The sequence below is a fragment of the Polypterus senegalus genome, chromosome 5 (genome assembly GCF_016835505.1).
Source record: "Polypterus senegalus isolate Bchr_013 chromosome 5, ASM1683550v1, whole genome shotgun sequence".
Classification (NCBI taxonomy): Eukaryota; Metazoa; Chordata; class Cladistia; order Polypteriformes; family Polypteridae; genus Polypterus; species Polypterus senegalus.
Genome location: NC_053158.1, coordinates 67,072,233 through 67,097,255, shown reverse-complemented (window position 1 = coordinate 67,097,255; position 25,023 = coordinate 67,072,233). Strand labels below are relative to the sequence as shown.

At 37.2% G+C, this 25,023-nt stretch overlaps 1 protein-coding gene across 2 annotated transcripts in view; it reads right to left on the bottom strand.

The window, feature by feature from the left end:
• The window catches only part of ttc39c (tetratricopeptide repeat domain 39C), a 191,058-nt gene that overhangs the window by 98,733 nt on the left and 67,302 nt on the right, over positions 1-25,023 (bottom strand). Inside the window, exon 2 of one of the 2 annotated variants that reach the window (XM_039754748.1) lies at positions 8,736-8,784. The exons of the other annotated variant lie outside the window; for it this stretch is intronic. Within the exon in view, the coding sequence (XP_039610682.1) occupies positions 8,736-8,784 (49 nt within the window). The remainder of the gene's footprint in view (positions 1-8,735; positions 8,785-25,023) is intronic. 2 annotated transcript variants of the gene reach the window in all.

Below are 25,023 nucleotides of genomic sequence, written 5' to 3'. Positions count from 1 at the left end.
CAAGAAATAATTTGTTGTTGTTGTCATTGTAATATTTATAATATAAATATGGCACAAGACAGAAGACCTCAGGAAAGAGACAGCTATATTGGCAGTAGTAAGGGTCCTGTGCATTGCAGTATGGGAATGTACAGGCTACTTGGAGGTGGTATGTATGCTTACCAGATAACCAAGATGGGCAACAGGTGAGTAGCCTAACTCAGAGTTTGTACAGAAGCATGCATGTTTCTCCAGACCCTCTATTTAGAAACAGAATAAAGCTACAAAGATTGGCAGAAGGTCAAATATCCCCTGGACAACAGGACACAGTTCATGGTCTAAAGCCAACAGAACTGGAGCCGTATTACTCAATTAAATGTAGGGTTGAGAGAAGCCCAGTTACAGTATGAGAGATTACACAGTCACAAACAGGAGGGAATGCCATTTTAACACAGATGGCAAGGACTTAGCCCTTTAAGTGCTGACAAAGGCTCGTGTGTGCAGAGACACCACCAGCATTTAGCCTGATCCTGAAAGTGTTTCTGGAAACTGGCTTCAAGTAACCTTGGGGTGGGATTTAAACTTATTCCTGGCCAGAGGCAGAGCAGTCTATAAATGTAAGGGAATGAAGATAAAGACTCAAAACCCATTAGGTATTTTATTTAATTTTAAGTGGATGAGCCAGGAAAACATTCAAACCTGTTTTACATAGGCCCAAATAATCAGTGAGTATTTTTCTGTGCTCTCTGTGAGCAGCTGTTCAAAAAAAACATCAACACTCTGTTCTCCACTGAAATGTCAAAAAGCATTAATATCTCTTATGCCCTTGGTAAGGAAAAAAAAAAAGTTGTCAGAATCTAAAAGTAGCATTGGTTTGAGAACTATAATAAAAAATAACAAATCACACTAAATTGTTTTCTGAATTAGCTATTTAAACATTCATCTGTACCCTAAAACAATGCACATTTTTGCAGTTTTACTTTTCAACCACATCTGTTCTCCAAGCACATCACAAATCTGTAGAAGTCATGTATTTTAAGGTGGAGTTATAATGAAGAACCAATTAATTTAAACATGTCATCTGTCCCCCTTTTCTTTATTTCAAGAATGCTGCTTCTGCCTCTACTTCTCTCTCCCTGCCTTTTTACTTCTACTGAAACTTCACTTACGGTCCCAGCATCTGGCACAGTCACTTAAGCTTAATAATTGCTTGATAACTAATGCTGAATGTCTTTGTTTCCATTTCACATCTCACTCTACAAGATAAACATGATTACGTCTGGCTTTTCCTGTCCTGGGCACCACCTATTTATCAGTCGTACAGTGCATCCGGAAAGTACAACTTTATTCACATTTTGTTATGTTACAGTCTTATTCCAAAATTGATTAAATTAATTTTTTCCTCAGAATTCTACACACAACACCCCATAATGTCAACGTGGAAAAAGTTTACTAGAGGTTTTTGCAAATTTATTAAAAATAAAAAAACTGAGAAATCACATGTACAAAAGTATTCACAGCCTTTGCCATGAAGCTCAAAATTGAGCTCAGGTGCATCTAGTTTCCCCTGATCATCCTTGAAATGTTTATGCAGCTTAATTGGAGTCCACCTGTGGTAAATTCAGTTGATTGGATATGATTTGGAAAAGCACACACCTGTCTATATAAAGTCCCATAGTTGACAGTTCATGTCAGAGCACAGACCAAGCATGAAGTCAAAGGAATTGTCTGTAGACCTCTGAGAAAGGATTGTCTCGAGGCACAAATCTGGGGAAGGTTACAGAAACATTTCCGCTGCTTTGAAGGTCTCAATGAGCACAGTGGCCTCCATCATCCGTAAGTGGAAGAAGTTTGAAACCACCAGGACTCTTCCTAGAGCTGGCCAGCCATCTAAACTGAACGATCGGGGGAGAAGGGCATTAGTCAGGGAGGTGACCAAGAACCCAATGGTCACTCTGTCAGAGCTCCAGAGGTCCTCTGTGGAGAGAGGAGAACCTTCCAGAAGGACAACCATCTCTGCAGCAATCCACCAATCAGGCCTGTATGGTAGAGTGGCCAGACAGAAGCAACTCCTTAGTAAAAGGCACATGGCAGCCCACCTGGAGTTTGCTAAAAGGCACCTGAAGGACTCTCAGACCATGAGAAACAAAATTCTCTGGTCTGATGAGACAAAGATTGAACTCTTTGGTGTGAATGCCAGGCATCACGTTTGGAGGAAACCAGGCACCGCTCATCACCAGGCCAATACCTTCCCTACAGTGAAGCATGGTGGTGGCAGCATCATGCTGTGGGGATGTTTTTCAGCAGCAGGAACTGGGAGACTAGCCAGGATAAAGGGAAAGATGACTGCAGCAATATACAGAGACAACCTGGATGAAAACCTGCTCCAGAGCGCTCTTGTCCTCAGACCGGGGTGACGGTTCATCTTTCAGCAGGACAACGACCCTAAGCACACAGCCAAGATATCAAAGGAGTGGCTTCAGGACAACTCTGTGAATGTCCTTGAGTGGCCCAGCCAGAGCCCAGGCTTGAATCCGATTGAACATCTCTGGAGAGATCTTAAAATGGCTGTGCACCGACGCTTCCCATCCAACCTGATGGAGCTTGAGAGGTGCTGCAAAGAGGAATAGGCGAAACTGGCCAAGGATAGGTGTGCCAAGCTTGTGGCATCATATTCAAAAAGACCTGAGGCTGTAATTGCTGCCAAAGGTGCATCGACAAAGTATAGAGCAAAGGCTGTGAATACTTATGTACATGTTATTTCTCAGTTTTTTTTATTTTTAAAAGATTTGCAAAAACCTCAAGTAAAGTTTTTTTCACGTTGTTATTACGGGGTGTTGTGTGTAGAATTCTGAGGAAAAAAATTAATTTAATCCATTTTGGAATAAGGCTGTAACATAACAAAATGTGGAAAAAGTGATGCGCTGTGAATACTTTCCGGATGTACTGTATGTTCATCCTATTGGCTAGTGCTGCTGTCTATTGATTCTGATGTGTTTTTTGTTTGAATACATTTCGGTGTCATAACAGTGCAAAGCATGTAAGTTGGCATAATTTTGAATTTATATCAACAAATGAAAAAAGCACATTTAGGCTAATTTTCTTCTTTCGATAATGTCACCAAATTTCAGTCAAATCAGTCAAAGCATTTTTGAGATTTGGGGATATTAAACTTTTCTGTTGGGTTGGGGAGGTTTATACCTAAATATTCATATATCAAAATGTCCTTTCTTAGTGGATACCTACAGGTCTACAAGTGTAAAGATGTCAGCTTTGGTAAATTCAAGTCCTTTGAGTATCTTGCTGTTGTTATTCATGGGGTTTCTCTGTTTCTAGTATTATCTGTGTATAGACCTCCTAAATTCAATGCGTCTTTCTTTGAGGAATTCTCAGACTTGGTGTCAATTATAATTCGAACTATGACACACTCCTAATAGTCGGTGACGTTAATTTTCATATCGATAATCAGTGTGACCCGAAAGTAAAAGAAGTCATTAACCTCCTGGACTCTTGATTTGAGACAGCTCGCTAGTCAGCCTACACATAAAGCAGGTCATACGTTAGTAATTACTAAAGGACTAAAAGTTGATGTACAGCAGATCATTGATATTGGTCTATCAGACCATTTTCTTTTACTATTTAATACAGAAATATTGATAGAAAACATTCATGAGAAGTATATTGTTAAAAAAGCTTCTTTGATTCATCAGCAGCTTCAAAACTTACAAACATTCTAAGCAACCAGTCCGTTTATAGTGCTAACTACAATAGCGAGGATAATGTAAATAGTAAGGTGGAAAAATTTAATACTAAGGTGAGAGCTGCTGCTGACATAGTTGCAGCTGAAAAGACAGTTAAAAAATCTTTGAGCACTGTAATACCATGGAAGACCCAGTGTCTGATTTAAAGAGAACATGCCGGAGAGCTGAGCGTAAATGGAGAAAAACTAAAAAGTATCCACTATGAGATACTGAAGGTTAAAATAACAGAATACAATAACACAGTCCGTCTTGAGAGGCCTGCTATTTCTCTAAGATTATAAATAACAATGCTAGTAATCCCAGGGTCTCATTCTCTATGATTGATCGTCTGCTAAACCCAGGTAACTCAAAGGAATGCCTCCAAAATACTTCCAGTGAAACCTGTGAGGCTATTGCTGTATTTTTCAATCAAAAAAATTTATGATATTAGAAATAATATAGTATATCTCCCCAACACTGCAGATCCTCTTAAGCCCCAGTACTCCGTTATAAACAAATTAAACTCTTTCACCAGGATAGATTTATCTGATTTACATAAAATAATTTCTCAACTGAGACACTCCACCTCCGTCCTTGACCCAATACCAATAAGTTTTTTCAAAGAAGTATCGGGTGTGCTAATTGATAGTACTCTTGAGATAGTAAACTTGTCATTAGATACGGGGGTCTTTCCAGACTGTCTTAAGACTGCTGTAGCTAAACCCCTACTCAAGAAAAACAATCTTTACCCCTCTGCTTTTGAAAATTTTAGACCCATTTATAATCTGTCTTTCTTAAGTAAAATTCTAGAGAAGGCAGTCATTATGCAGCTAAATGACCACCTCAATAAACATGCTATTCTTGATAAATTTCAGTCAGGTTTCAGAACAAATCACAGTACAGAAACTGCACTTGTTAAAGTAGTAAATGACTTGCGGGTAAATGCAGACAGAGGCCATTTATCTGTTCTCATCCTCTTAGATCTGAGTGCCACATTTGATACCATTGATCACAATATTCTTAGAAATCACCTTAGTCAATGGGTGGGCCTCTCTGGCAGTGTCTTAAATTGGTTTGAATCCTACCTGGCAGGTAGAAAATTCTTTGTTAGCTGTGGTAATTACAACTCAAAGATACATAATATTCTATATGGTGTTCCACAAGGCTCTATCCTGGGTCTGCTGCTCTTTCAATCTACATGCTTCCGTTAGGTCAGATTATCTTGGGGCATAACGTGAGTTACCACAGCTATGCTGATGACATGCAGCTGTATTTATCAATAGCACCTGATGACCCCGACTCTGTTGTTTCACTAACACAATGTCTTACTTGTGTTTCTAAATGGATGAATAGTAAATTTTCTCAAGCTAAATAAAGAGAAAACAAAAATTTTAGTGATTGGCAATAATGAATATAATGAGGTTATTAGAAATAAACTTGATGCATTAGGATTAAAAGTCAAGAAGGAGGTAAAGAATTTAGGGGTAACTGTGACCAGAATTTTAAATTGCATATTAATCAGATCACTAGGGCAGCATTTTTTCACTTAAGAAATATAGCAAAAGTTAGACCTCTTATATCATTGAAAGATGCTGAGAAATTAGTTCACGCTTTTGTTTTCAGTCGACTAGATTACTGTAACGCACTCCTCTCAGGACTACCCAAAAAAGACATAAATCGTTTGCAACTAGTGCAGAATGCAGCTGCTAGAATCCTAACTAGGAAAAGAAAATCAGAGCACATTTCTCCAGTTTTGATGTCACTATACTGGTTACCTGTGTCATTCAGAATTGACTTTAAAATACTGCTTATGCCTTAAGTAATCTCGCTCCATCTTATATATCGGAATGTCTGACACCTTATATTCCAAATCGTAACCTTAGATCTTCAACGGAGTGTCTGCTTAGAATTCCAAGAACTAAACTTAAAAGAAGTGGTGAGGCAGCCTTCTGCTGTTATGCACCTAAAATCTGGAACAGCCTGCCAATAAGAATTCGCCATGCTAATACAGTGGAGCACTTTAAAAAACTGCTAAAAACAAATTACTGTAACATGGCTTTCTCATAACTTCATTTTAGTTTAATCCTGATGCTCTGTATATTCAATTAATTATCATAACTATTCATGGTGGCTCCAAAATCCATACTAAAACCTACTCTCTCTTCTGTTTTGTTTTTTTCCCAGTTTTCTGTGGTAGCACAAAGCACCATGATGTTCCTACATTGATGGATTAAAAGCCAGAAGTCTAAATGACCATCATCATCAAGTCCTTCCATGAGAACCCTAAATACAAAGAGGACTGATCATTTATGTTATGCCCAGAGGGGGCTGGGCAGTCTCATGGTCTGGAACCCCTGCAGATTTTTTTTTTTTCTCCAGCCATCTGGAGTTTTTTTTGTCCTCCCTGGCCATCAAACCTTACTTTTATTCTTTGTTAATTAGTGTTGTCTTATTGTAATTCTTACTTTGTCTTTTTTTTCATCTTTTCTTCATCATGTAAAGCACTTTGAGCTACATTAATTGTATAAAAATGTGCTATATAAATAAATGTTGTTGTTGATGTAAATGGAAAATAATGTCTTCGTTGATGAGTGAGTGATTAAGTGTGAGGGTCAACTTTGCATTATATTGGTAGACTTAGATCGGTTTCTATGATTAATTATCTACAACTTGATTGCAAATCATTCTAATGACAAAGGTTTTTTTAGTTTTCTATTTTTTCCTCAGGGGTCACTTCACAAGGTTTAAGGACCTTAGTGCATTATTAAACAAGTGGCATGAAAACAGAGTTAAGGCAAGTTAATTTGATTTTTCTGCTAAATAAGATGATGTATTTTATTGCAATTCTTATTTATCATGACACAATAGGCATAGGAATGGTTATGTGTTACAAAGTCAGACATGTAATTAAGAATTTCTCTATCCTCTATGTGACAATGCTCCTACTGATCTGTCGGCCAATTTCAACAGTTAACTGGGTATAACATAATCCTGCTTTTGAGTTCAGTGATTTTTTTCACAATAAGTCAAAATAAGTTAGATTTCCTTTCTTTCCTTAACCAGTATGCTCCCTCGTGCTAATTCAAGATTCAAGTCATTCTAATGAAGACTTTTTCCTCATTTTCAAAAATGTATTCATACATAACATAAAATTGCGATAACTGACAAACACCTTTGGACACTATGTGTGATAATAAAAAAACCTTTTTAATATAATACAATAAGCAGGATTTCCAGGACACACTATATGAAGGAGGGCATTGACTCTGTCTTTAGAAACTGTGAAGTAAATAGAAATGTTTACATCTATAACACCAGAGTAGATATTTTATTTTATCTGTCCAAGAAAAAAGCAAACACTATTTCTTTACAGTGAATGATAATACCTTACATTTTATAATATAATGTAAACATCCAGTGGTTTTCCAGTGGACATGTAAACAAATGAAATTCACCAAGATAAAAATATTTTTTAATCAAAATAGACTGTGCGATAAAGTTTTGATCAAAACTATCCTTTGCACTAATCTCCTAAATCAATCAGCAGGAAGTGGTTGTCTTTAGCTCATGTCTTACTCAGTCATAACATATTCTGACATTCAGAAACCCATTTAATCCAGTTTAGGGGTGTGGAGCACTGGAGCCTGTCTCAGGACACCAAAACACAAGGTAAAGAGAGCCATGTCTCATGTCTACAGTAAGGCACACATGCATACACACATGGTAAATGAGTACCGAAAGGAAAATCCACACAAACACAAAGAGATCATGAACACTTCACATAGGCAAATGAATGGCAAACACAAAGAGATCATGAACACTTCACATAGGCAAATGAATGGGCATGACTGCCATCCATTCACACTTTTACGCTATTAAAATTCAAAAGAAGTTGGCAGGTAAATAATAGAGCTGAGAGTTACAACACACAAACAGTTTTAAGTTTGGCAAATGAATTACAGAAACTTGTACAGGTCATGATCATTTGAGCTAATGGATAAATAGTGTGAAAACATACAATCTGATGTCTGCAATGTACTGAATCTCCTTTGCAAGCAAAACAGCAAAAATAGAAAAAAAAAAAAAGCAAACTGTAACTTCTAGTGAAGTGTACAAAATAAACACAACTGCATGTACTATCAGTGGAAATGCAAGCTGTCTCTGTACATAACTTCCAACAATTAAAAAAAGATAAATGGTGCAAAATATAAAAAATAGATATTACTGAGGGACCAGGTTTTAGGATGATGCCAAATTTCAAACCTCTATGCTCTATTATTCGAATGAAGATAGGTTATTAAAATGTCAGAAGAATAAAAAATGCCTTACTAAATATTACAAGAAGAAAATATTCTAGTTCTTCTGGTGCATGATTCTAAAACAATAAAAAAAAACCTTTTTTACAATATATTGAATATGTCTGAAAATCAGAAAAGGTTCAAACTTAATGAATGCTCCACATTATTACATCACTTACTGCATAGGAAGCTACTAAAAATGATAGCACAATGTATCACAAATATCAACTAATTTAGGTAAAATAAAAGTTTAACGAAAGCACTTAATCATGCAATCTCAACCATCTCATAAATGTACATATTCAGAAATAACTTATTAAATTTTTTTTTATAAGGTACTGTACCATTAACAGCAAATCTTTAAAAAAAAAAACAAGCAAAAATTCGGATTTAAAAAAAAAAACACATCTTGTAAAATTCCCTGTCAATTTACCCTATTCTAGCCCCTAATTTTAAAAATAAAGAGTAGTCACTACTTTAGTAATAGTGTAAATAATTATTGTCAAGAATTAAAATTACTCAGTAGCAGTATCTCTTATGATCCTGCTAATTAAAAAAGACATTTATTAATCTCCGTTTAGCCATTAACTGGATGGCAAGCCATTTTCGAAAGATGAATCTTAAACCTGAATAAATACATTTAAGGCAACACTAAAAGTAAAATACCTTAAAACACAGGAAAGGCAGCCTGTAAACACAGATCATTTAATGCACTTACCAAGAAACTGACAAAACTGGCTCCAAAACTCATCAGTGGACTATGATTTCTGGAAAAAAGAACATTTAAGAAAGCATAATGGGTTAGTAGAGTAACAAATCAGTGCTATTAATTATATTATTTTGTAACTTGTGAGGTGCTGTGCCCTGCTGAAAAGAGGCTGCCACATGCATCATCAACACAAAGTTGAAAAAGGGCAGCCTTGACTCCCACAAGAGAACAGGAAGAACCACAATAGCATAGGAGGGGCCATTCAAATATTGGTGAGAAAGGGAGGAGGCCACTGGACAGTGGAGGGACCTGTATGTACAGTATACTGGGCAAGCTGGGTATACATCTGGCACCAGAATGTGGCTTCTAGATGAGGAAAGCAAGACCAGATTGCTCAATTAAGGACACTCTTATTGGTAGAACTGGCAGGAGGACAGTATTCTGACATACTCTCCTGTTAATGGGCCTTATATAGTTTAGCTTGGAAAAGAAAGACTATGTAGTTTCCTGAAGGTAATGGGATGTTGAGTGGCAGCATGAAAGGTATCATGTGAAAATCTTTGCTTTAAGGGTGATTGAAGGGTTTGCTGGAGGCAATAATCCACCACAAGAAGTTCTAGCCCATTATTCATGTAGCAAAATTAGAGTGGTGGTGACTAATCCTAAATTAGGGCTTCAAAGCTATCTCATGGCAGGAGGTCTTAGAGGATAGAATTGGGATAAGAGTGGGATAGAAAAAAAACTGTTAAGAGGAAGAAACGATGGTTTAAGAGAAAGAGAAAAGTCAGAAGGAGGAAAAGGAGGTGTTCTGATAAAATTCTGAATTGGACAAACAGTTATCTAGAAGAACTGTGTAAGCCTTGTGTAGCTAGGCCTAGAGTGAGAGCATAGTTTTGATTGTCTTACTTTAACCATGGTAATTTTGTGTTTTCACTGGTTAATGCTTTCGTGCTGGCTTTATTTTGTTAATAAAAAAACCTTATATTTGCTAAATTTGTTCCTCCTTGTTATTGTTCTAGAGGTAGTTTGCTGCAACAAGTGCTTCATTCTATTTACTTGTGTTGTAATATATTTTAATAGGTATTTTACACTAAAATCCATTTTGTGAAACCAATTGTTCAAACCATTTAAAATTAAGATAATTGTGTTCTTTATGGTGAAATTATTCAGCAATCTGTCACATTGCAATCAAATTTCTAGTTGCGTAAAGTTGCTTAAATAATCCATATTGCTTTAAATCACAATTTTTCAATATATAATATTTATCTTACACTATCCTAATTTTCTTAACCCACCTTTTTCATTACAGTGAAAGGTAGCTAGACAAATATTAGTCAAATCTATGAAATGCTCACAGTTCAGATATTGGAAATCATGTAACATGCCACAATTTATTAAAAGCTCACATAAATTATCCTACTTACACTGGGTTACATTGCTATTTCTCAAGATAGAATAGTTCCTTGTGAACTGTACAAAGAACCTCAAGCAGTAAGAGGAATTAAAGATGTGACTACAGCTTGCTTCACTTTACCAAAAGAATACAGTAATTAATCACTTCAATTTTTAGAAACAAAAAATACAATTATACTGTACACCTAGATGTATCTATACGACAAAATCTCTCCCTGGACCAAGATTACAACAGGAAAGTATAAGTAAGGACGAAAATCAAAGACAAAATACAAAGCTTTTATTTTCCATTTCTACTTTGATTTTCTCAATCCCAGACAAAAAAAAAAGATACTGTGACAAAGTGATGTGCAAATTTCCAAGACATACGTTCCTCATTGCTTGAGGGTAGTATAAGTAGATTTACTTGCACTACTAGCAGAATACTGTATGTTGATTAAGTCACAGAAAGCGATCAACCGGTAAGTAATGTAGATTTACTCCTTCAAAGACATGTCCACTTTGAAGTTACTGTTTAGAATAAAGTTTGGGTTTTTTTTGCATGGTGTAAGAGGAATCAAGCAAAGCTAAGAATTAATTTTGACAGTGTAGAATTCAGAACTAAGAATAAAATTTGACCTGTATATGGTAAAAAGACAACATGAAAAAAATGTGGTGTTCTTATAAACAAAAGGGATATAATAAACATAATGTCAAATATGTATGGTAATGTCTGCAGTCTAAAATAAGCTTTTCACAGCAAATAAAAATATATATGTATATTAAATCATTCGAACAGATAGACACACCACTAAGAAAACTTACACTGCAATCTATGATTTGTAAAACACTGTAACAGAACTTAAAGCAGAAGAGAAAAAGAAAGTGAGACAAAAAAAAGAATGTGAAAAGAATGTTAAATGGCAGCAGGATACAAGAATGTGAAACCAAGATAGCCATTTGAAAATGGTGGCCATTGATAAAAAGAACATTAATATTACTAAATAAAGGAGACAGTATTTCAGCTCAACTCAAACCCCTATACTAGATCTGAATAAAATAAGATAGACATTTTACATATGTAACACCAAGCATGAACACTTGTAGTGAATGACCAGGGTAAAATTACTTTAAGATGAATACAAGCTGATAGAAGTGCAAACTGTGAGAAATATCTCAACAAAACAGATCAATTTATAAATGGGAGTGTCACCAAGTGATGCACGATGGCTGACACCTTTAGAAAACCAATATTCATAGGCTTAGGAATAATCTTCGAGTGCATACAAAGGGTGTGCTTTTTTTTGTTAACTCTTCTGTGTGTTTGAAGGGGGTTGTTTTGTTTGTTATACTACTTCTAATTTGTTGAGTTTCTGTACAAGCAACATTTCCCTTTAGGACAAATAAAATACTATCTATATAGTTCAATGTGCTGGCATGCCATGCTGTGGAACTAATAAAAAAAAAAAAAGTTAAAAGTTACAGTTAAAAAACATACAGGTCCAAAATATGAATACAATGAAAACCATGTCATTCTAAAATGCATTGCACACAAAATTACTTACTTAGCAGATATTTGATTTTTCTAGTAAGATTCCCCAATTTTGCCAAAGCTACATTTTACATATGGTGAAAGAAGATGGAAAAAAAGAGCAAAATAGGAAGAATTACAAGAAAAACAAAAAGAAGTCTACCACTTGTATAATAATCCTAACACGTGAAATGTCAAACAAGATATTATTTAAAAATCACAGAAATTCATGTGCATAGAGGGAAACAGAGTTGTTTCATTTATGTATGTATGGACAGATGAACAGATAGAATTTATCAAGGGAATTAATCAAAGAGATTTATCAAGAAAAACTGAACATTACACTAGTTAAAATGACCATGAAGGGAAAGGAACCGTGGGGTTTGATTTATTTATTTTTTTCAGTGATATAATTTTCCAGCAGTGATATAGTTTTTCCAGATAAGGCCTACCTACAGTTTTTGAAGCATATGGGGCAAGAAACTTAAATAGGAGTTGGAATTAGACAACTAATTAATAAGCACCTATCCTCTTTAATAAAACCCCTGTGTGCGTCCAGGTGTCCGTGTGTGTGTGTCTTTTGGTGAAGTGCGCATGCACGAGGCACGGTGCGACACGCACGACTGGCATCGTTCACGCACACACACTGGAAGCTGAGTACACAGTGAGTGGTGTAGCCGCGGACGCGCATGATAAGCAAATAAAGGACATCATTACTGGGGAGACCGTGGACGCACACACACTGGAAGCTGGGCACACAGTGAATGGCGCAGCCATTGCTGGGGAGAGTGCTGATTGGGTAGTCGCGGCCGTGCACATAAAATCCATTGCTGGGGAGACGCCACACATACTGCCCCGTGCATGTTTACTAACTATCTACCTACTAACAACATGCCCCACCTCCCAAAAAAAAAGGACACGTCAAGTAGGACAAAAGACACAGACACTCATATCGTATACAGTAATCCCTCGCTATATCGCGCTTCGACTTTCGCGGCTTCACTCCACCGCGGATTTTAAATGTAAGCATATCTAAATACATATCACGGATTTTTCGCTGGTTCGCAGATTTCTGCGGACAATGCGTCTTTTAATTTATGGTATATTCTTCCTCAGTTTGTTTGCCCAGTTTATTTCATACAAAGGACGCTATTGGCGGATGGCTTTGAAGCTAGCCAATCAGAGCATGTATTATATATTAACTAAAACTCCTCAATGCTATAAGATATGCTTCCCTCGCGGTGCTTGATTGTTTGCTTGTCCCTGCCTCTATCTCACCCTCTCTGACATTCTCTGCGCCTGACGGAGGGGTGTGAGCAGAGGTGCTGTTTGCACAGAGGCTGTTTGCTTAAAAGATACTGACGCTCCTCTAAAAAATGCCGCTTTATTGCGGTGCTCGGCATATTTAAAAGCACAAAAGCACACGTATTGATTTTTTGATTGTTTGCTTTAATCTCGCTCTCTCTCTCTGACGTTCTCTGCGCCTGACGGAGGAGATGTGAGCAAAGGGGCTGTTTGCACAGAGGCTGTTTGCTTAGAAGATACTGACGCTCCTCTGAAAAATGCCGCTTTATTGCGGTGCTTCGGGCAAACTTAAAAGCACACGGATTGATTTTTTGATTGTTTGCTTTTCTTTGCGAGCGCTCGCTCTCTCTCTTAAATTCTCTGCTCCTGATGCAGACACTTCTTTGAAGAAAATATATATTTGCATTCTTTTAATTGTGAGAAAGAACTGTCATCTCTGTCTTGTCATGGAGCACAGTTTAAACTTTTGACTAAAAGGTGTTATTTCATGTCTAGAGGGCTCTAATAATGTTAACAGTGTGGGAGAGTTTATAAGGGCTTAAAATATATAAAAATAACTATACAAACATATGGTTTCTACTTCGCGGATTTTCATCTATCGCGGGGGGTTCTGGAACGCAACCCCCGCGATCGAGGCGGGATTACTGTATAAGCAACATCTCCTGGAAGAACGGTCAGCTCAACAGGTAAACATCAACAAAAGAAAGGCTGAAAGAAAAAGAAAAATACAAGCAAATAGATCGATTGTAAAAAAGAAAATGAGCGTCAGAATATTCCCCGTATTGATTTGGCTCTATTCTCTACTAATTTACCCTTTATCATAAGAAGGCGACAATTTCCAGTTACATTAGCCTTTACCATAGCAATTAATAAAGCTCAAGGGCAAACCTTAGAAAAAGTTGCCATTTACTTGCCAGAACCAGTATTCAGCCACGGTCAGTTATATGTTGCATTATCAAGAGTTAGAAGTTTTACAGATGATGTTGTCAACGTTGTAGATGGTCCTGAACAAGAGTATTTACAAAAAATGTTGTCTATAATGAAATTTTATTGAAAAATTTCCTAAGGTAAAAAAATAAAAACATTTTCCTAAATATCTTCTTCAGATATTGTGTATTACAGATTGTTATAAAGTTTTACACTAAGGCAATATTAATTATACTTACTTTATTGTCATATACATTTCTTTTTTTATTTTTAATATTATTTTACTTTAGGCTTCTTGCAAAAATATTTTTAACAAAAAAAATAAGACAACAAACAGAATGAGGTCAAGGTCCCTTGCCATTTAATATAGACTGTTCCTAACAATGTTTATGCAATACTGTTCTAGCGCCCGTTATTGTAACAGGCTTAATGTCTAGTTAGAATATATTATACCAGTAACGGCGCACTGCATGATAACATGTAGTGAATACACTTGACTTGAGCATTCATAGTTTTCATACTCTTTTTCTGTAGTTTAGAATTTGTTTGCTCAGAGATTGATGCGCTTCTTTTCTCTACCCTAGCGGCTCACTTCTTCTCTTCTTTCGTCTGCATCTTTTTGCATTAAAACTGATTAAGTCAGTGTTTGTGTTGCAATTAATTAGTGTGCTTTTTTAAAAAAATTTCATTTAAGCTGGTAGTGACAGCGAAGGTGGTAGGGATGAGAACGGCGCTTGTATGCATGCACAGCACAGCCGCCCTGCTGGCCGCTGCCGAGAGTTGATTCTACAATAAAAGAAAATAAAAATAAAAAGAGAAATAACCTTGGAGGTCAGCGGATAGCAGACGTCACGTAGTATATGTGTACCAAATTTCAGGTCAATAGGTCAAACGGTTTGTGAGCTACAGGAGATTTAAAATCCTGGACAGACAAACAAACAGCCAGGGTAGTTTATTATATATAAAGACAAGGTGAATAAAGCTACTTTTTATGATATCAGACAGTTTTTCCCAAAATATTTGCAGGGAATTCGAAATCTGTGATAGTTATGTTAATAAATAACATATTGTATTTTGGGTGTTATATTGCTTGAATGGCGATTACAACTGTATCAAAACTTTATAGTTGTCATATCTTATGAATGAACTTGTATTCCATAGCTAACAGTCAGTCAGAAATTTGCTTCTAGAATATAAAAAGATACCATCAAGACCCAGGGCCTAACCCTGGTAAAGGAGGGTAGCAAGGAAATTCATTTCTGCACTACCAAATATTTGTCTGTCCAAAAATTCTTTGTTTTACTGGTTATGAGAAAATAGAAGATAATTGTTCACTTTAAAAATAATCACAGTCTGACTGGCAAAGTTCCAGACACACATCACACAATTCAGAGGGTCAAGGGTCTAGAACCTGAAAATCAAATCACAATTAACCTATTTGTGATTTTGGTACTTAAAAATCTGAGAATTCCCAGAATGTTTGGCATTATGCCATATTCAGGTTGTGCTTCCTGGAGTAAACAACAGTGCAGACATGTGTTGTGCCAAAATATTATCAACACAAAACAATGCATGATAATGCATATAAAACATAAAAATAGCACTAAATACATCCTAGTAAACTATATTTGCACAAAATGCATGCTATCACCCACGTTGGTCACTTACATATCCAATCTTGAAAAGAATGTATTGTCAGCACTTCTGTCTATTTCACTGTATTATTTTTTTCTATCTTTGGTCACCTTGGCATTTATTGCACATTAGATGATAGTTTCAGAGTGCTACCAACTAACCATACTGTCTTAACTGAGGTGTCAAAAGTAGATATTGTACATTTTGTCTGTGTAAGTTGTTTGCTAGTTTTGGTGATGTGCTCAAGCAGCAGTGAAGACAAAGTAAATTGTGAAACAGAATTCTCTCTGTTTGTAAATAAGAGCTATAAGTTCCTATCCGATCACCTTTACTTTTTCATTCATGTTGTGGGGTAAACATGGCAGAGTAAGCCTGTTCTAGTGGTTATAAGGCAGAATTAAAGGACAGAAGTCCCCTTTAACCTAACACTCAGTTGTATGTTTTGGTTGTTTATTGCAAAGAAGGACTCAGCTCTACCATACAGTTTACACTAGCTCACAATGATTAAATTAATAATTTTACATACTTTTTCTTTTGCATGCAATAAAGAGACTCACTCAGAAATCAGTCAAGTGTATAAAATCTCATATTAGCAGAACATACTGATATGTGGATTATAAATTTTAATATGCAAGTTAATCATAAACTGGAAACTAGAATTCAAGTCTTAGTCACCTCTTACCCCATAAAACACTTCATTTTACCCATGCTCCCATTTTTATGTAAGATAGAAAAGTATTAAAATAATAACCAGCTTTGACCAACAGGATACAATGCATTATATGAATTGTTTACATTTCTACAGAACATACTGTAGTTAACATCTGGTAATACAATCTCTGAACAGAATGTACAAATTTCCTCTGCCTAGCATCATGTATGTTCACATTATTAGGGCACAATATGAGTAACCAGAGTGACAGCCAGGCATATATAAGGCCAAAAAGAAAAAAATATTTGTGGGCCCTTCTAATTGGCAACACAGTAAACTTAGCCATTATTTGCCAACCGTTTACTTGCACAGATCTTTATATTTTTCACTGATACATATTTTTCCATAATGTATTAATTAATCAGTATAGACTTTTAGTAATACCTCTCTAAACTGCCCTGTAACATTCTAAACGCTACTACATGATGGCAAAAACAGTCTATTTATTATATGGGTATCCCACTTATCTATACTAATAAAAGGCAAAGCCCTCACTGACTCACTCACTCACTCACTGACTGACTGACTGTCTCATCACTAATTCTCCAACTTCCCGTGTGGGTGGAAGGCTAAAATTTGGCAGGCTCATTCCTTACAGCTTACTTACTTCTGCTCGATGCCCGTGGGAGGCGGAGTTACGCCTCCTACGTAATTTAGTGCCTGCCCATATAAGGTCGTCCGTCAGCGGCAATCCAATAGAAACACTGCCGCTAAATATTCACGGGTGAAGGACTGTGCTTATGCAGAGGAAGATGACATGGTCATGGTGGTGTTTGGCACAAACTCAGCAAAACTGCGAAAGAAACGTTTAAGTGCCGGGTCATAGCTAACATTACATATAGCCGTGGACATCGCACGACATGGCACCAGCACAGCTGGGAAACTTCGATGCATGTACACCAAGCGGCTCATGTGAACTGACGCAGTGCACAGACAAAAAGCAAAGTTCCAAAGAGTGCTGAACAAAAACCGAATTACACAATTGAGAAGGCAGCAAAAAAATATAAAGCGTCTGATACACACAAGCATATTCAGAAGTGCAGCTACTGCGGAAACAAAGCACACGGTGGAAAAAGTCAATGTTCCGCTAAAGGAAGACAGTGTAAAAAAAAAAACCCGTGCATGCAGTGTGTCACGTCTCAGATAAAGAGGAAGACGAGCTGTTTATTGATGCAGTAACGAATCGATGAATGAAACCTGTTATCTTTACAACGATTGACAAACACGGAATGTAACTTGAACACAACACATCCTACAAATACGAACCTGATTGAAAGAAATAATGATAATCAAATCCTTGATGACAGCAACACTCAATAACACTCACAAAACAATTACTGTATATTGACAATCATGTTACGTTATTTTTAAAATGTTCCCTTTTCTTTTTCATAACTTCTTTAACACACTACTTCTCTGCTGCGAAACGTGGATATATACTGTATATATATATGTATATATATAACCTGATCTACATACTTTCAAATAGACAAACCACATGCCGTGGCGCAATTGTAGAGGCTTCGCCTCTAGCGCCGACATCCGAGGTTCGATTCCCCATTTTACCCTCGTATCCCCTTGGTTTGAGACGTATGAAAAAATACGCGGTTAACGCAGAATCATGTTACGTTATTTTTAAAATGTTTCCTTTTCTTAGCACAAGCACAGCTGAGAAGCTTCGATGCATGTACTCCAAAACACATTAAAAAAAATAACGCATTTAATCACACTTTCAATTCCAAGCAAAGGGGAACTTTTGTCAATGCATGATTTTCCTGGTACATCGACAGTACCACCGCTCTCTATACGCAGAGTACGCAGTCTGCGTAGGGCACCATAACAGCTGCTCAAAAAAATCGTTTTTATATATTATAATAATAAATTAATATTAATAATATACACATACAAATAAACAAAAATATAAACGTATATATTGCATTTTACGGTGAACGCAGGAGTAGGCTAAGCACACGTGATGACGCGCGCGCCCTCACCTCTGTTACGGCTGCCTATTGGGCCAAAAATGATAATAATTGAACAATATGCCTGCTCCTGGAAAGAGACATCAACAGTCCAGCGCTGAGAAACGAAAGAAAAAAAAAAGCCCAAGATGAAGCCCGTGCATGTAACCAAATCTCTGGATTGCTCTGAGCATAGCAGTGACGCTCCCTGTAACTGTTGCCTCTGCTGAGCGAAGTTTTTCTAAAATGAAGCTCATCAAAACGTACTTGCGCTTATCTATGGCACAAGAGCGCATCAGTGGTCTGGCAATTGTCAGCATCAACTCTGAATTAGCAAAGGCTTTATCATATGAAGAGCTCATTTACGACTTTGCCTCAAGAAAAAGCAGAAGTGTGCCTTTGTAAACTTTGAACTTTGGAAAGCTCCAGCAGATGACAGTGTTGATTTTATTTCAGTTTATTAATGTTTGTTTTATTTATTATAAATATTTTATTTAAAGTGTAATTTTAGTTTGTATTTTTTGCTGTAGAGCTACAATTGTAATTTATAAATGATACAATTTATTTATGTATTTACTTTTATTTGAATAAAGTTCTACTTTGGCCCCTATAGTAGGTGTTTTTTTTATTACTTTATTTTTACTTCCGTAATATTTGGGGGAGGGGGCACAAAAGTAAATTTCTGCTTAGGGCACCTATTTTGCCAGCAGTGGCCCTGTACATCGATTACATAGATGCACACATCAGAGCTACAAAAATGTTACAGTGGGAATAAAGCACGTTCCTACGACTGATCAGAGGAAAATTTCATTTCAAGAGACTACCCGACGGAAGCCTTGATAAAAGCATGGTTTTCTGCATACTGAAAAGCAAGCAAAATTAGATGCATTACAGAAAGCGGACTTTGTGGCTCTTACTGGGGATCATTTGACTTCCGTGACCGTTAGTAATTCTAATTACACCTAATTACAAAATGTTCAATGATCACACTGTTTTAGCCTAATGTACAAAATAATTTTGGCTAAGGTTACTCAGAGTTTAAAGATGAAGCTTGTCAAATTACCTTTTATGTTTCTGACTTATTTTTTTAAGAAGAAAAACTGCACTATATGTTGAAATTTTGGTTATTATTCAAAGACAATACCATTCTGAAAATGTACTTAAAGTACTTAAAATACCACTTTATTTTTAAGTCTGCCCAATTTTAGCCAGGGATGATATTTTTGTTTCTGTTTTAAATTGAAGCATTTTTTTTTTCAGAAATTAAAAGAGCATGTCCATGTCTATTATTTGATTCTGTCGCCCACTAAAACCCTTTTAAATAAAAAAAAAACATTTGCGATTTGGGGCAAATTTTCATGTGTGATTACATACGATTAATCAAGATTAATTATTACACAGCCTCTAATTAATTAGATTAATTTTTTTAATCGAGTCCCACCTCTAATATATATATGTAGATATATATATATGTAGATTTCTATATATATATATATGTGTATATATATATATATATATATACTGTATATAATTTGTATATATGTATATATATATATATGTCTATATGTGTATATATATATATATATATATATATATATATATATATATGATGTGTATATATATGTTTATATGTGTGTGTGTGTGTGTGTATATATATTTATATATATGTATATATGCCAGCAACACTCATGACAATGACAACACAATTACATTGTCAATCATGTTACGTTATTATTAAAATGTTTCCTTTTCTTTTTCATTACTTCTTTAACACACTACTTCTCCGCTGCGAAGCGCGGGTATTTTGCTAGTCTATACTAATAAAAGGCAAAGCCCTCACTCACTCACTCACTCATTCATCACAAATTCTCCAACTTCTCGTGTAGGTAGAAGGCTGAAATTTGGCAGGCTCATTCCTTACACCTTACTTACAAAAGTTGGGCAGGTTTCATTTAGAAATTCTACGTGTAATGGTCATAACTGGAACCTATTTTTCTACATATACTGTAATGGATTTTAGGTCGATGGCTGTGGGGGGCGGAGCTGCGTGTCACATCATCACGCCTCCCACGTAATTACGCGAACTGACTGTGAACGCAGTACGTAGAAAAGAAGGAAGAGCTCCCAAAGAGCGCTGAAGAAAAACGCATACAAGCTTATTCATAAGTGCAGCTACTGCGGAAACAAAGCACGGTGTACACCGTAAGTTTAAATTAAGTTTATGGACACGCTACCGCTGCCATTTGTCATGCCTTCATCTAATACTTTATTCGTGAGATACAAGTTTAATTAGAAGATACAAGGTATAAATGACACTTTGGATCACTTTGTAACAGAGTTCAAATTGCTGTAGCGAGAAACTTTTAAGTGCCGGGTCTTAGCTAACATTAAATAAAGCCGTGGACATCGCAACATCACACAAGAGAGCAGCTCACGTGAACTGACTAAACGCAGTATGCAGTGATCACTTCCATGCATCAAACCTGTTCAAAAAACACATTACACAATTGACAAGGTAGGAAAAGAATATGCTCCGAGTTGAGCTCCACAGCTAACATGGTCTTGCGGAAGCAACTTTGTTACGCTGCCACCAAATACTCACAGAAAAATCCACAAGTTAATACACACGCTGTCTCTAGAGTTTCTCCACACTCAATGTATTCCTCGCATCCCCGTTATACCCTCTGATCTCCCGTTTCAATTCAGATGCCTCCAATTTCCAGTAAGGCTCTGCTTTGCAATGACAAGTAATAAGTCTCAGAGACAGACCCTACAAAAGGTTGCCATTGATTTCAGGCAAGATTGCTTTTCTCTTGGACAACTATAAGTTGCATTCTCAAGAGTGAGCTTGCGCAGCTTCGTCATATTACAACCAGAGTGCTGAACTGACAACGTGCTATATAAAGAGAACTATAACAATCGTAATAAACGAACATTAAAACAGCAGAGAACCCATGGATTAAATAAAAAGGCAGCTTCCTTGGCAAAGCAAGAAAAAAGGATGGCCTTATATGTCGTTCATTTATAAAACAGTGGAGAAGCTGTGTAAAGGCTGCTTCACAAAAAACCAGCGGAGCGCCTTATATGAGCAGGCAGTCAGCTAAAGAAGGGAATCAATAAATATCTATAATCGTAACAAACAAACAAAAAATAGTGTACAAGCCGCGGATTAAATAAAGGAAATGGGTACCTGAACAGTAAAGTTAGTCTCGAATAGCTACACAATAACTATAACAATCGTAATAAACGAACAATAAAACAGTACAGAACCGCTGTATTATCGTGGTATTTCCCTCCACTTGCCCTTTACCTGTTTTCTCAAGGGTAAATGTTCTCGTCAAGTTCGTTATCGGGTTGGTCTACTGTTGCACTTTAAGATGAACACACACACACATAGATAAACACACACACAGACCCTAACCACAACAGTGCTCCATGAATGACACACACACGCTGATTAACCCTTAGCACTTTAAACCACACAAGTGCTATAGGAATAACAGCCTGTCATTCAGCACTTCAAGAGACTTACTTATTTTCGGCACGAACAACAATACGATGTTTTAGTGATATCTCAGACCTAAATATTACTTTTGGTCTACAAGAATACATTTAAACATACAAAGACTCAGCACTTTTGACTATAGGCCATTCATCAGCCAAGAATACCTTCTTTATCGTATCTGTCCCTTCTGTTGAGTATAGCGCTCTTCACTCTCAGCCATATAAACCTCGCAGCACAGAAATAATGGCAAAAATCTGGCTCTCACCAGGTGCTCAAAGAAATCTAACTTATTACTTCAATCACTCTAGACATTAAGACAAAGCACTGAAAGTTAAAAGCAGCATGATATTTATTACAAGAATAATAATAATACCACAAGAACAAAGAATACTAGAAAATAGGTAGTGATAGGAAAGTCTGAATATATATAGTCTTTAGAAAAAGCTTACGAAAAAGTTACAAATGACAAGGATGAATGTCCCATGGAGGCGTTTGATTTATCAATCGATGTTCATGATGCCTTTCTGACGACCAGGGCCGTCTTCGTCCGTTCCTCTTCTTCTCCCTTTGCTTCTCTTTCTTCTTCTTTTACTTCTCTCCTCTTCTTTCCAAACCAAGGCATATTTATTACGAAATGTCAAGCCTTGGTTTCAAAACACATGCACCTGATTGGCTGGCTGTCCAAATGATTGATGAATTAATTCACTGTCTGTTTTCCCACACAACAAAACCATTGATGTACTCGGAGAAATAGTAGTTCTTCCTGTCCTAGGCTATAAAGCAAATTGTTGTTCCAGATGTCCATCCATCAATAGCCTGAGGTATCAGCTCAGCATCCTTTCCCAGGCTATAAAACCAAATTAGCATGAAGCTATGAACAAGTGTTATAAAAGTAAGGTGTAAGGGAAGAAAACCTGCTTTAATTTAATTTCATCTGTTGTCTTGTCTTGAACAAAATATAATGGAAACCAAAATGTACAGATTTTATACACCATAACAACCGCGAAGCAAGGAGAAACGACGGCCTTATATGGCGTTCGTTTATAAAGCAGCGGAGAAGCTGTGTGAAGGCAGCTACACAAAAAAACAGCACAGCGCCACACTCTGAATGTATTCCTCGCATCACCGTTATACCCTCTGATCTCCCATTTCAATTCAAATGCCTCAAATTTCCAGTAAGGCTCTGCTTCGTGATGACAATTAATAAGTCTCGGGGAGAGACACTACAAAAGGTTGCCATTGATTTGGGGCAACATTGCTTTTCTCCTGAACAACTATTCGTTGCATTCTCAAAAGTAATCTCAATGCACGGCTTGGTCATATTACAACCGGAGTGCTGAACTGACAACGTGGTATACAAAGAGATCCTTAACAGATAGTTATTGGTATATTTTCCCTCAGTTTAAAAAGGTTTTCTTTTCTTCTTAATAAAAATTTAAAAGCAGTTCTTCGCCACTGCGAAGCGCAGGTATTTTGCTAGTATATGTATATATATGTGTCTGTGTGTGTGTGTGTATATATATTATATATATATATAATATATATATAATGTGTGTGTGTATGTATGTATGTATGTGTGTATATATATACAAACAAAAGTCACGTGCACAAAACCCCAGTGCCTCTTGCACCGATTCCCCACAGTCCAGGCCTTACAATCTCTGTGCCTTTTCTTTGACCGCCTCCTGTCCTCTCTTCAGCTCTGTCCACTTCCACCCGACATCCACCGACTACTGGGAGGCGGCCCCTTTTATGGGAACCCGGATGGGCCCCAGCTGCTCCCGGCACTCCTCCGCAGACACGCCCTTGTGTGGCGGAAGTGCCGCCGCGCCTCGAAGCCGTCCGGGTGTCCCCTGTCGTCTTCCCCGGCACTTCCTGGTGTGGCGGAAGTCCCGGGCTCCCGGGATAATCAGGCACTGGGGCTCCGCCTGGCGGAGGCCACGGGTCCCTACAGGGCTGGGCTTCCAAGCCCTTTACCCGAGGCCCCCTCGTGGTCTGGAGGAGGCACAAGCCCTCCTCTGGTCCTCCTGGGCGTCCCGGCCGGGGACCACAATATATATATATATATATATATATATGACAGCAACACTCATAACAGTGACAAAACAATTACATTGATAATCATCTTACATTATTTTTAAAATGTTTCCTTTTCTTTTTCATAACTTCTTTAACACACTACTTCTCCGCTGCGAAGCGTGGGTATTTTGCTAGTCATATCATACTGCTTAATCATTTCACAAGTTATCTGTGGCGTGGACACACACACATACACATTACAGTACAAAAGGCTGAAATAATGTGTAGAATAAAAAGTGTAAATAATTTGTATATTTAACCCCATTGCAATACTTTCTCCTATACAACAGGTGGCATTGGTCATCCCATGGTGTCCCAGGAACCCACAAATTTATTTATTGTGACCAAAACTCAGACCATTATAACCCACACACGCAGCACCAATGTTTCCAGCAGCAAGATTTGCAAGAGAAAGGGCACAAAAACCGAAAAAGTAGGCAGCCATCGGAATTTTGGTCATATGAGGAGAGCCTAGACAATTATGAAAACAGTTGGCCATGGTATCCTATCCTTAAATGGGAATCACATGGAGAGGAGGAGTACCTTGCCAGAGGGACATTCTTTGGCCTCTTCAATGAAGCTTGCCTCAATGGAGACAGCAAGTGATGTATGTACTGTCAAGGGGCCAAACTCACTCAAAAGTATTTTAGAAACCTAGAAAGACTCTAGTGAACAGCAATGAACGACAAGTCTGCAATGGGACAACCATTGTCTGCCTCAACTTACTTGCTAAGCGTTAAGGAACGAGACAACCCAAGCAGTGAGGACATATCTGCGAACCATGAAGACGCCGGACACTCAAGTCTAAACTCCCTGATGACCAGACTGGGGGTCACTGACTTTCTTTTCTGTTCTTCAGATGATACTGGGTCTCAGAATAAGTATCCGAGCTTTGTCACTAAATTATTTGAGAGCACACGGTCCCAATAAAGGGACTTCCAAACTCAATCTCTCATGATGCAGAGGAAGCCCTAACTGAGCATGTGCAAGAGCAGTACAATCTGAATGACTCCTGAAGGATGAATGGAAAAACTTGAAGTTCCACCCAGACACAGACGAGCAAAGCCAAAAGTCAACTTGATTTTCTAAAGCTGGAAGAGCTACTTCAGCCAGTAAGAACACTCCAATCTACTGTATATTAAATTACTTAGGAGCTGCGATGAAGAAGATTAAGGAGATAGTAAGGGCTCCACTCGAATCGGTTGACAGATATTTACACAGTGCAGGAGTAGGACTGCCTCCTGGAGTGG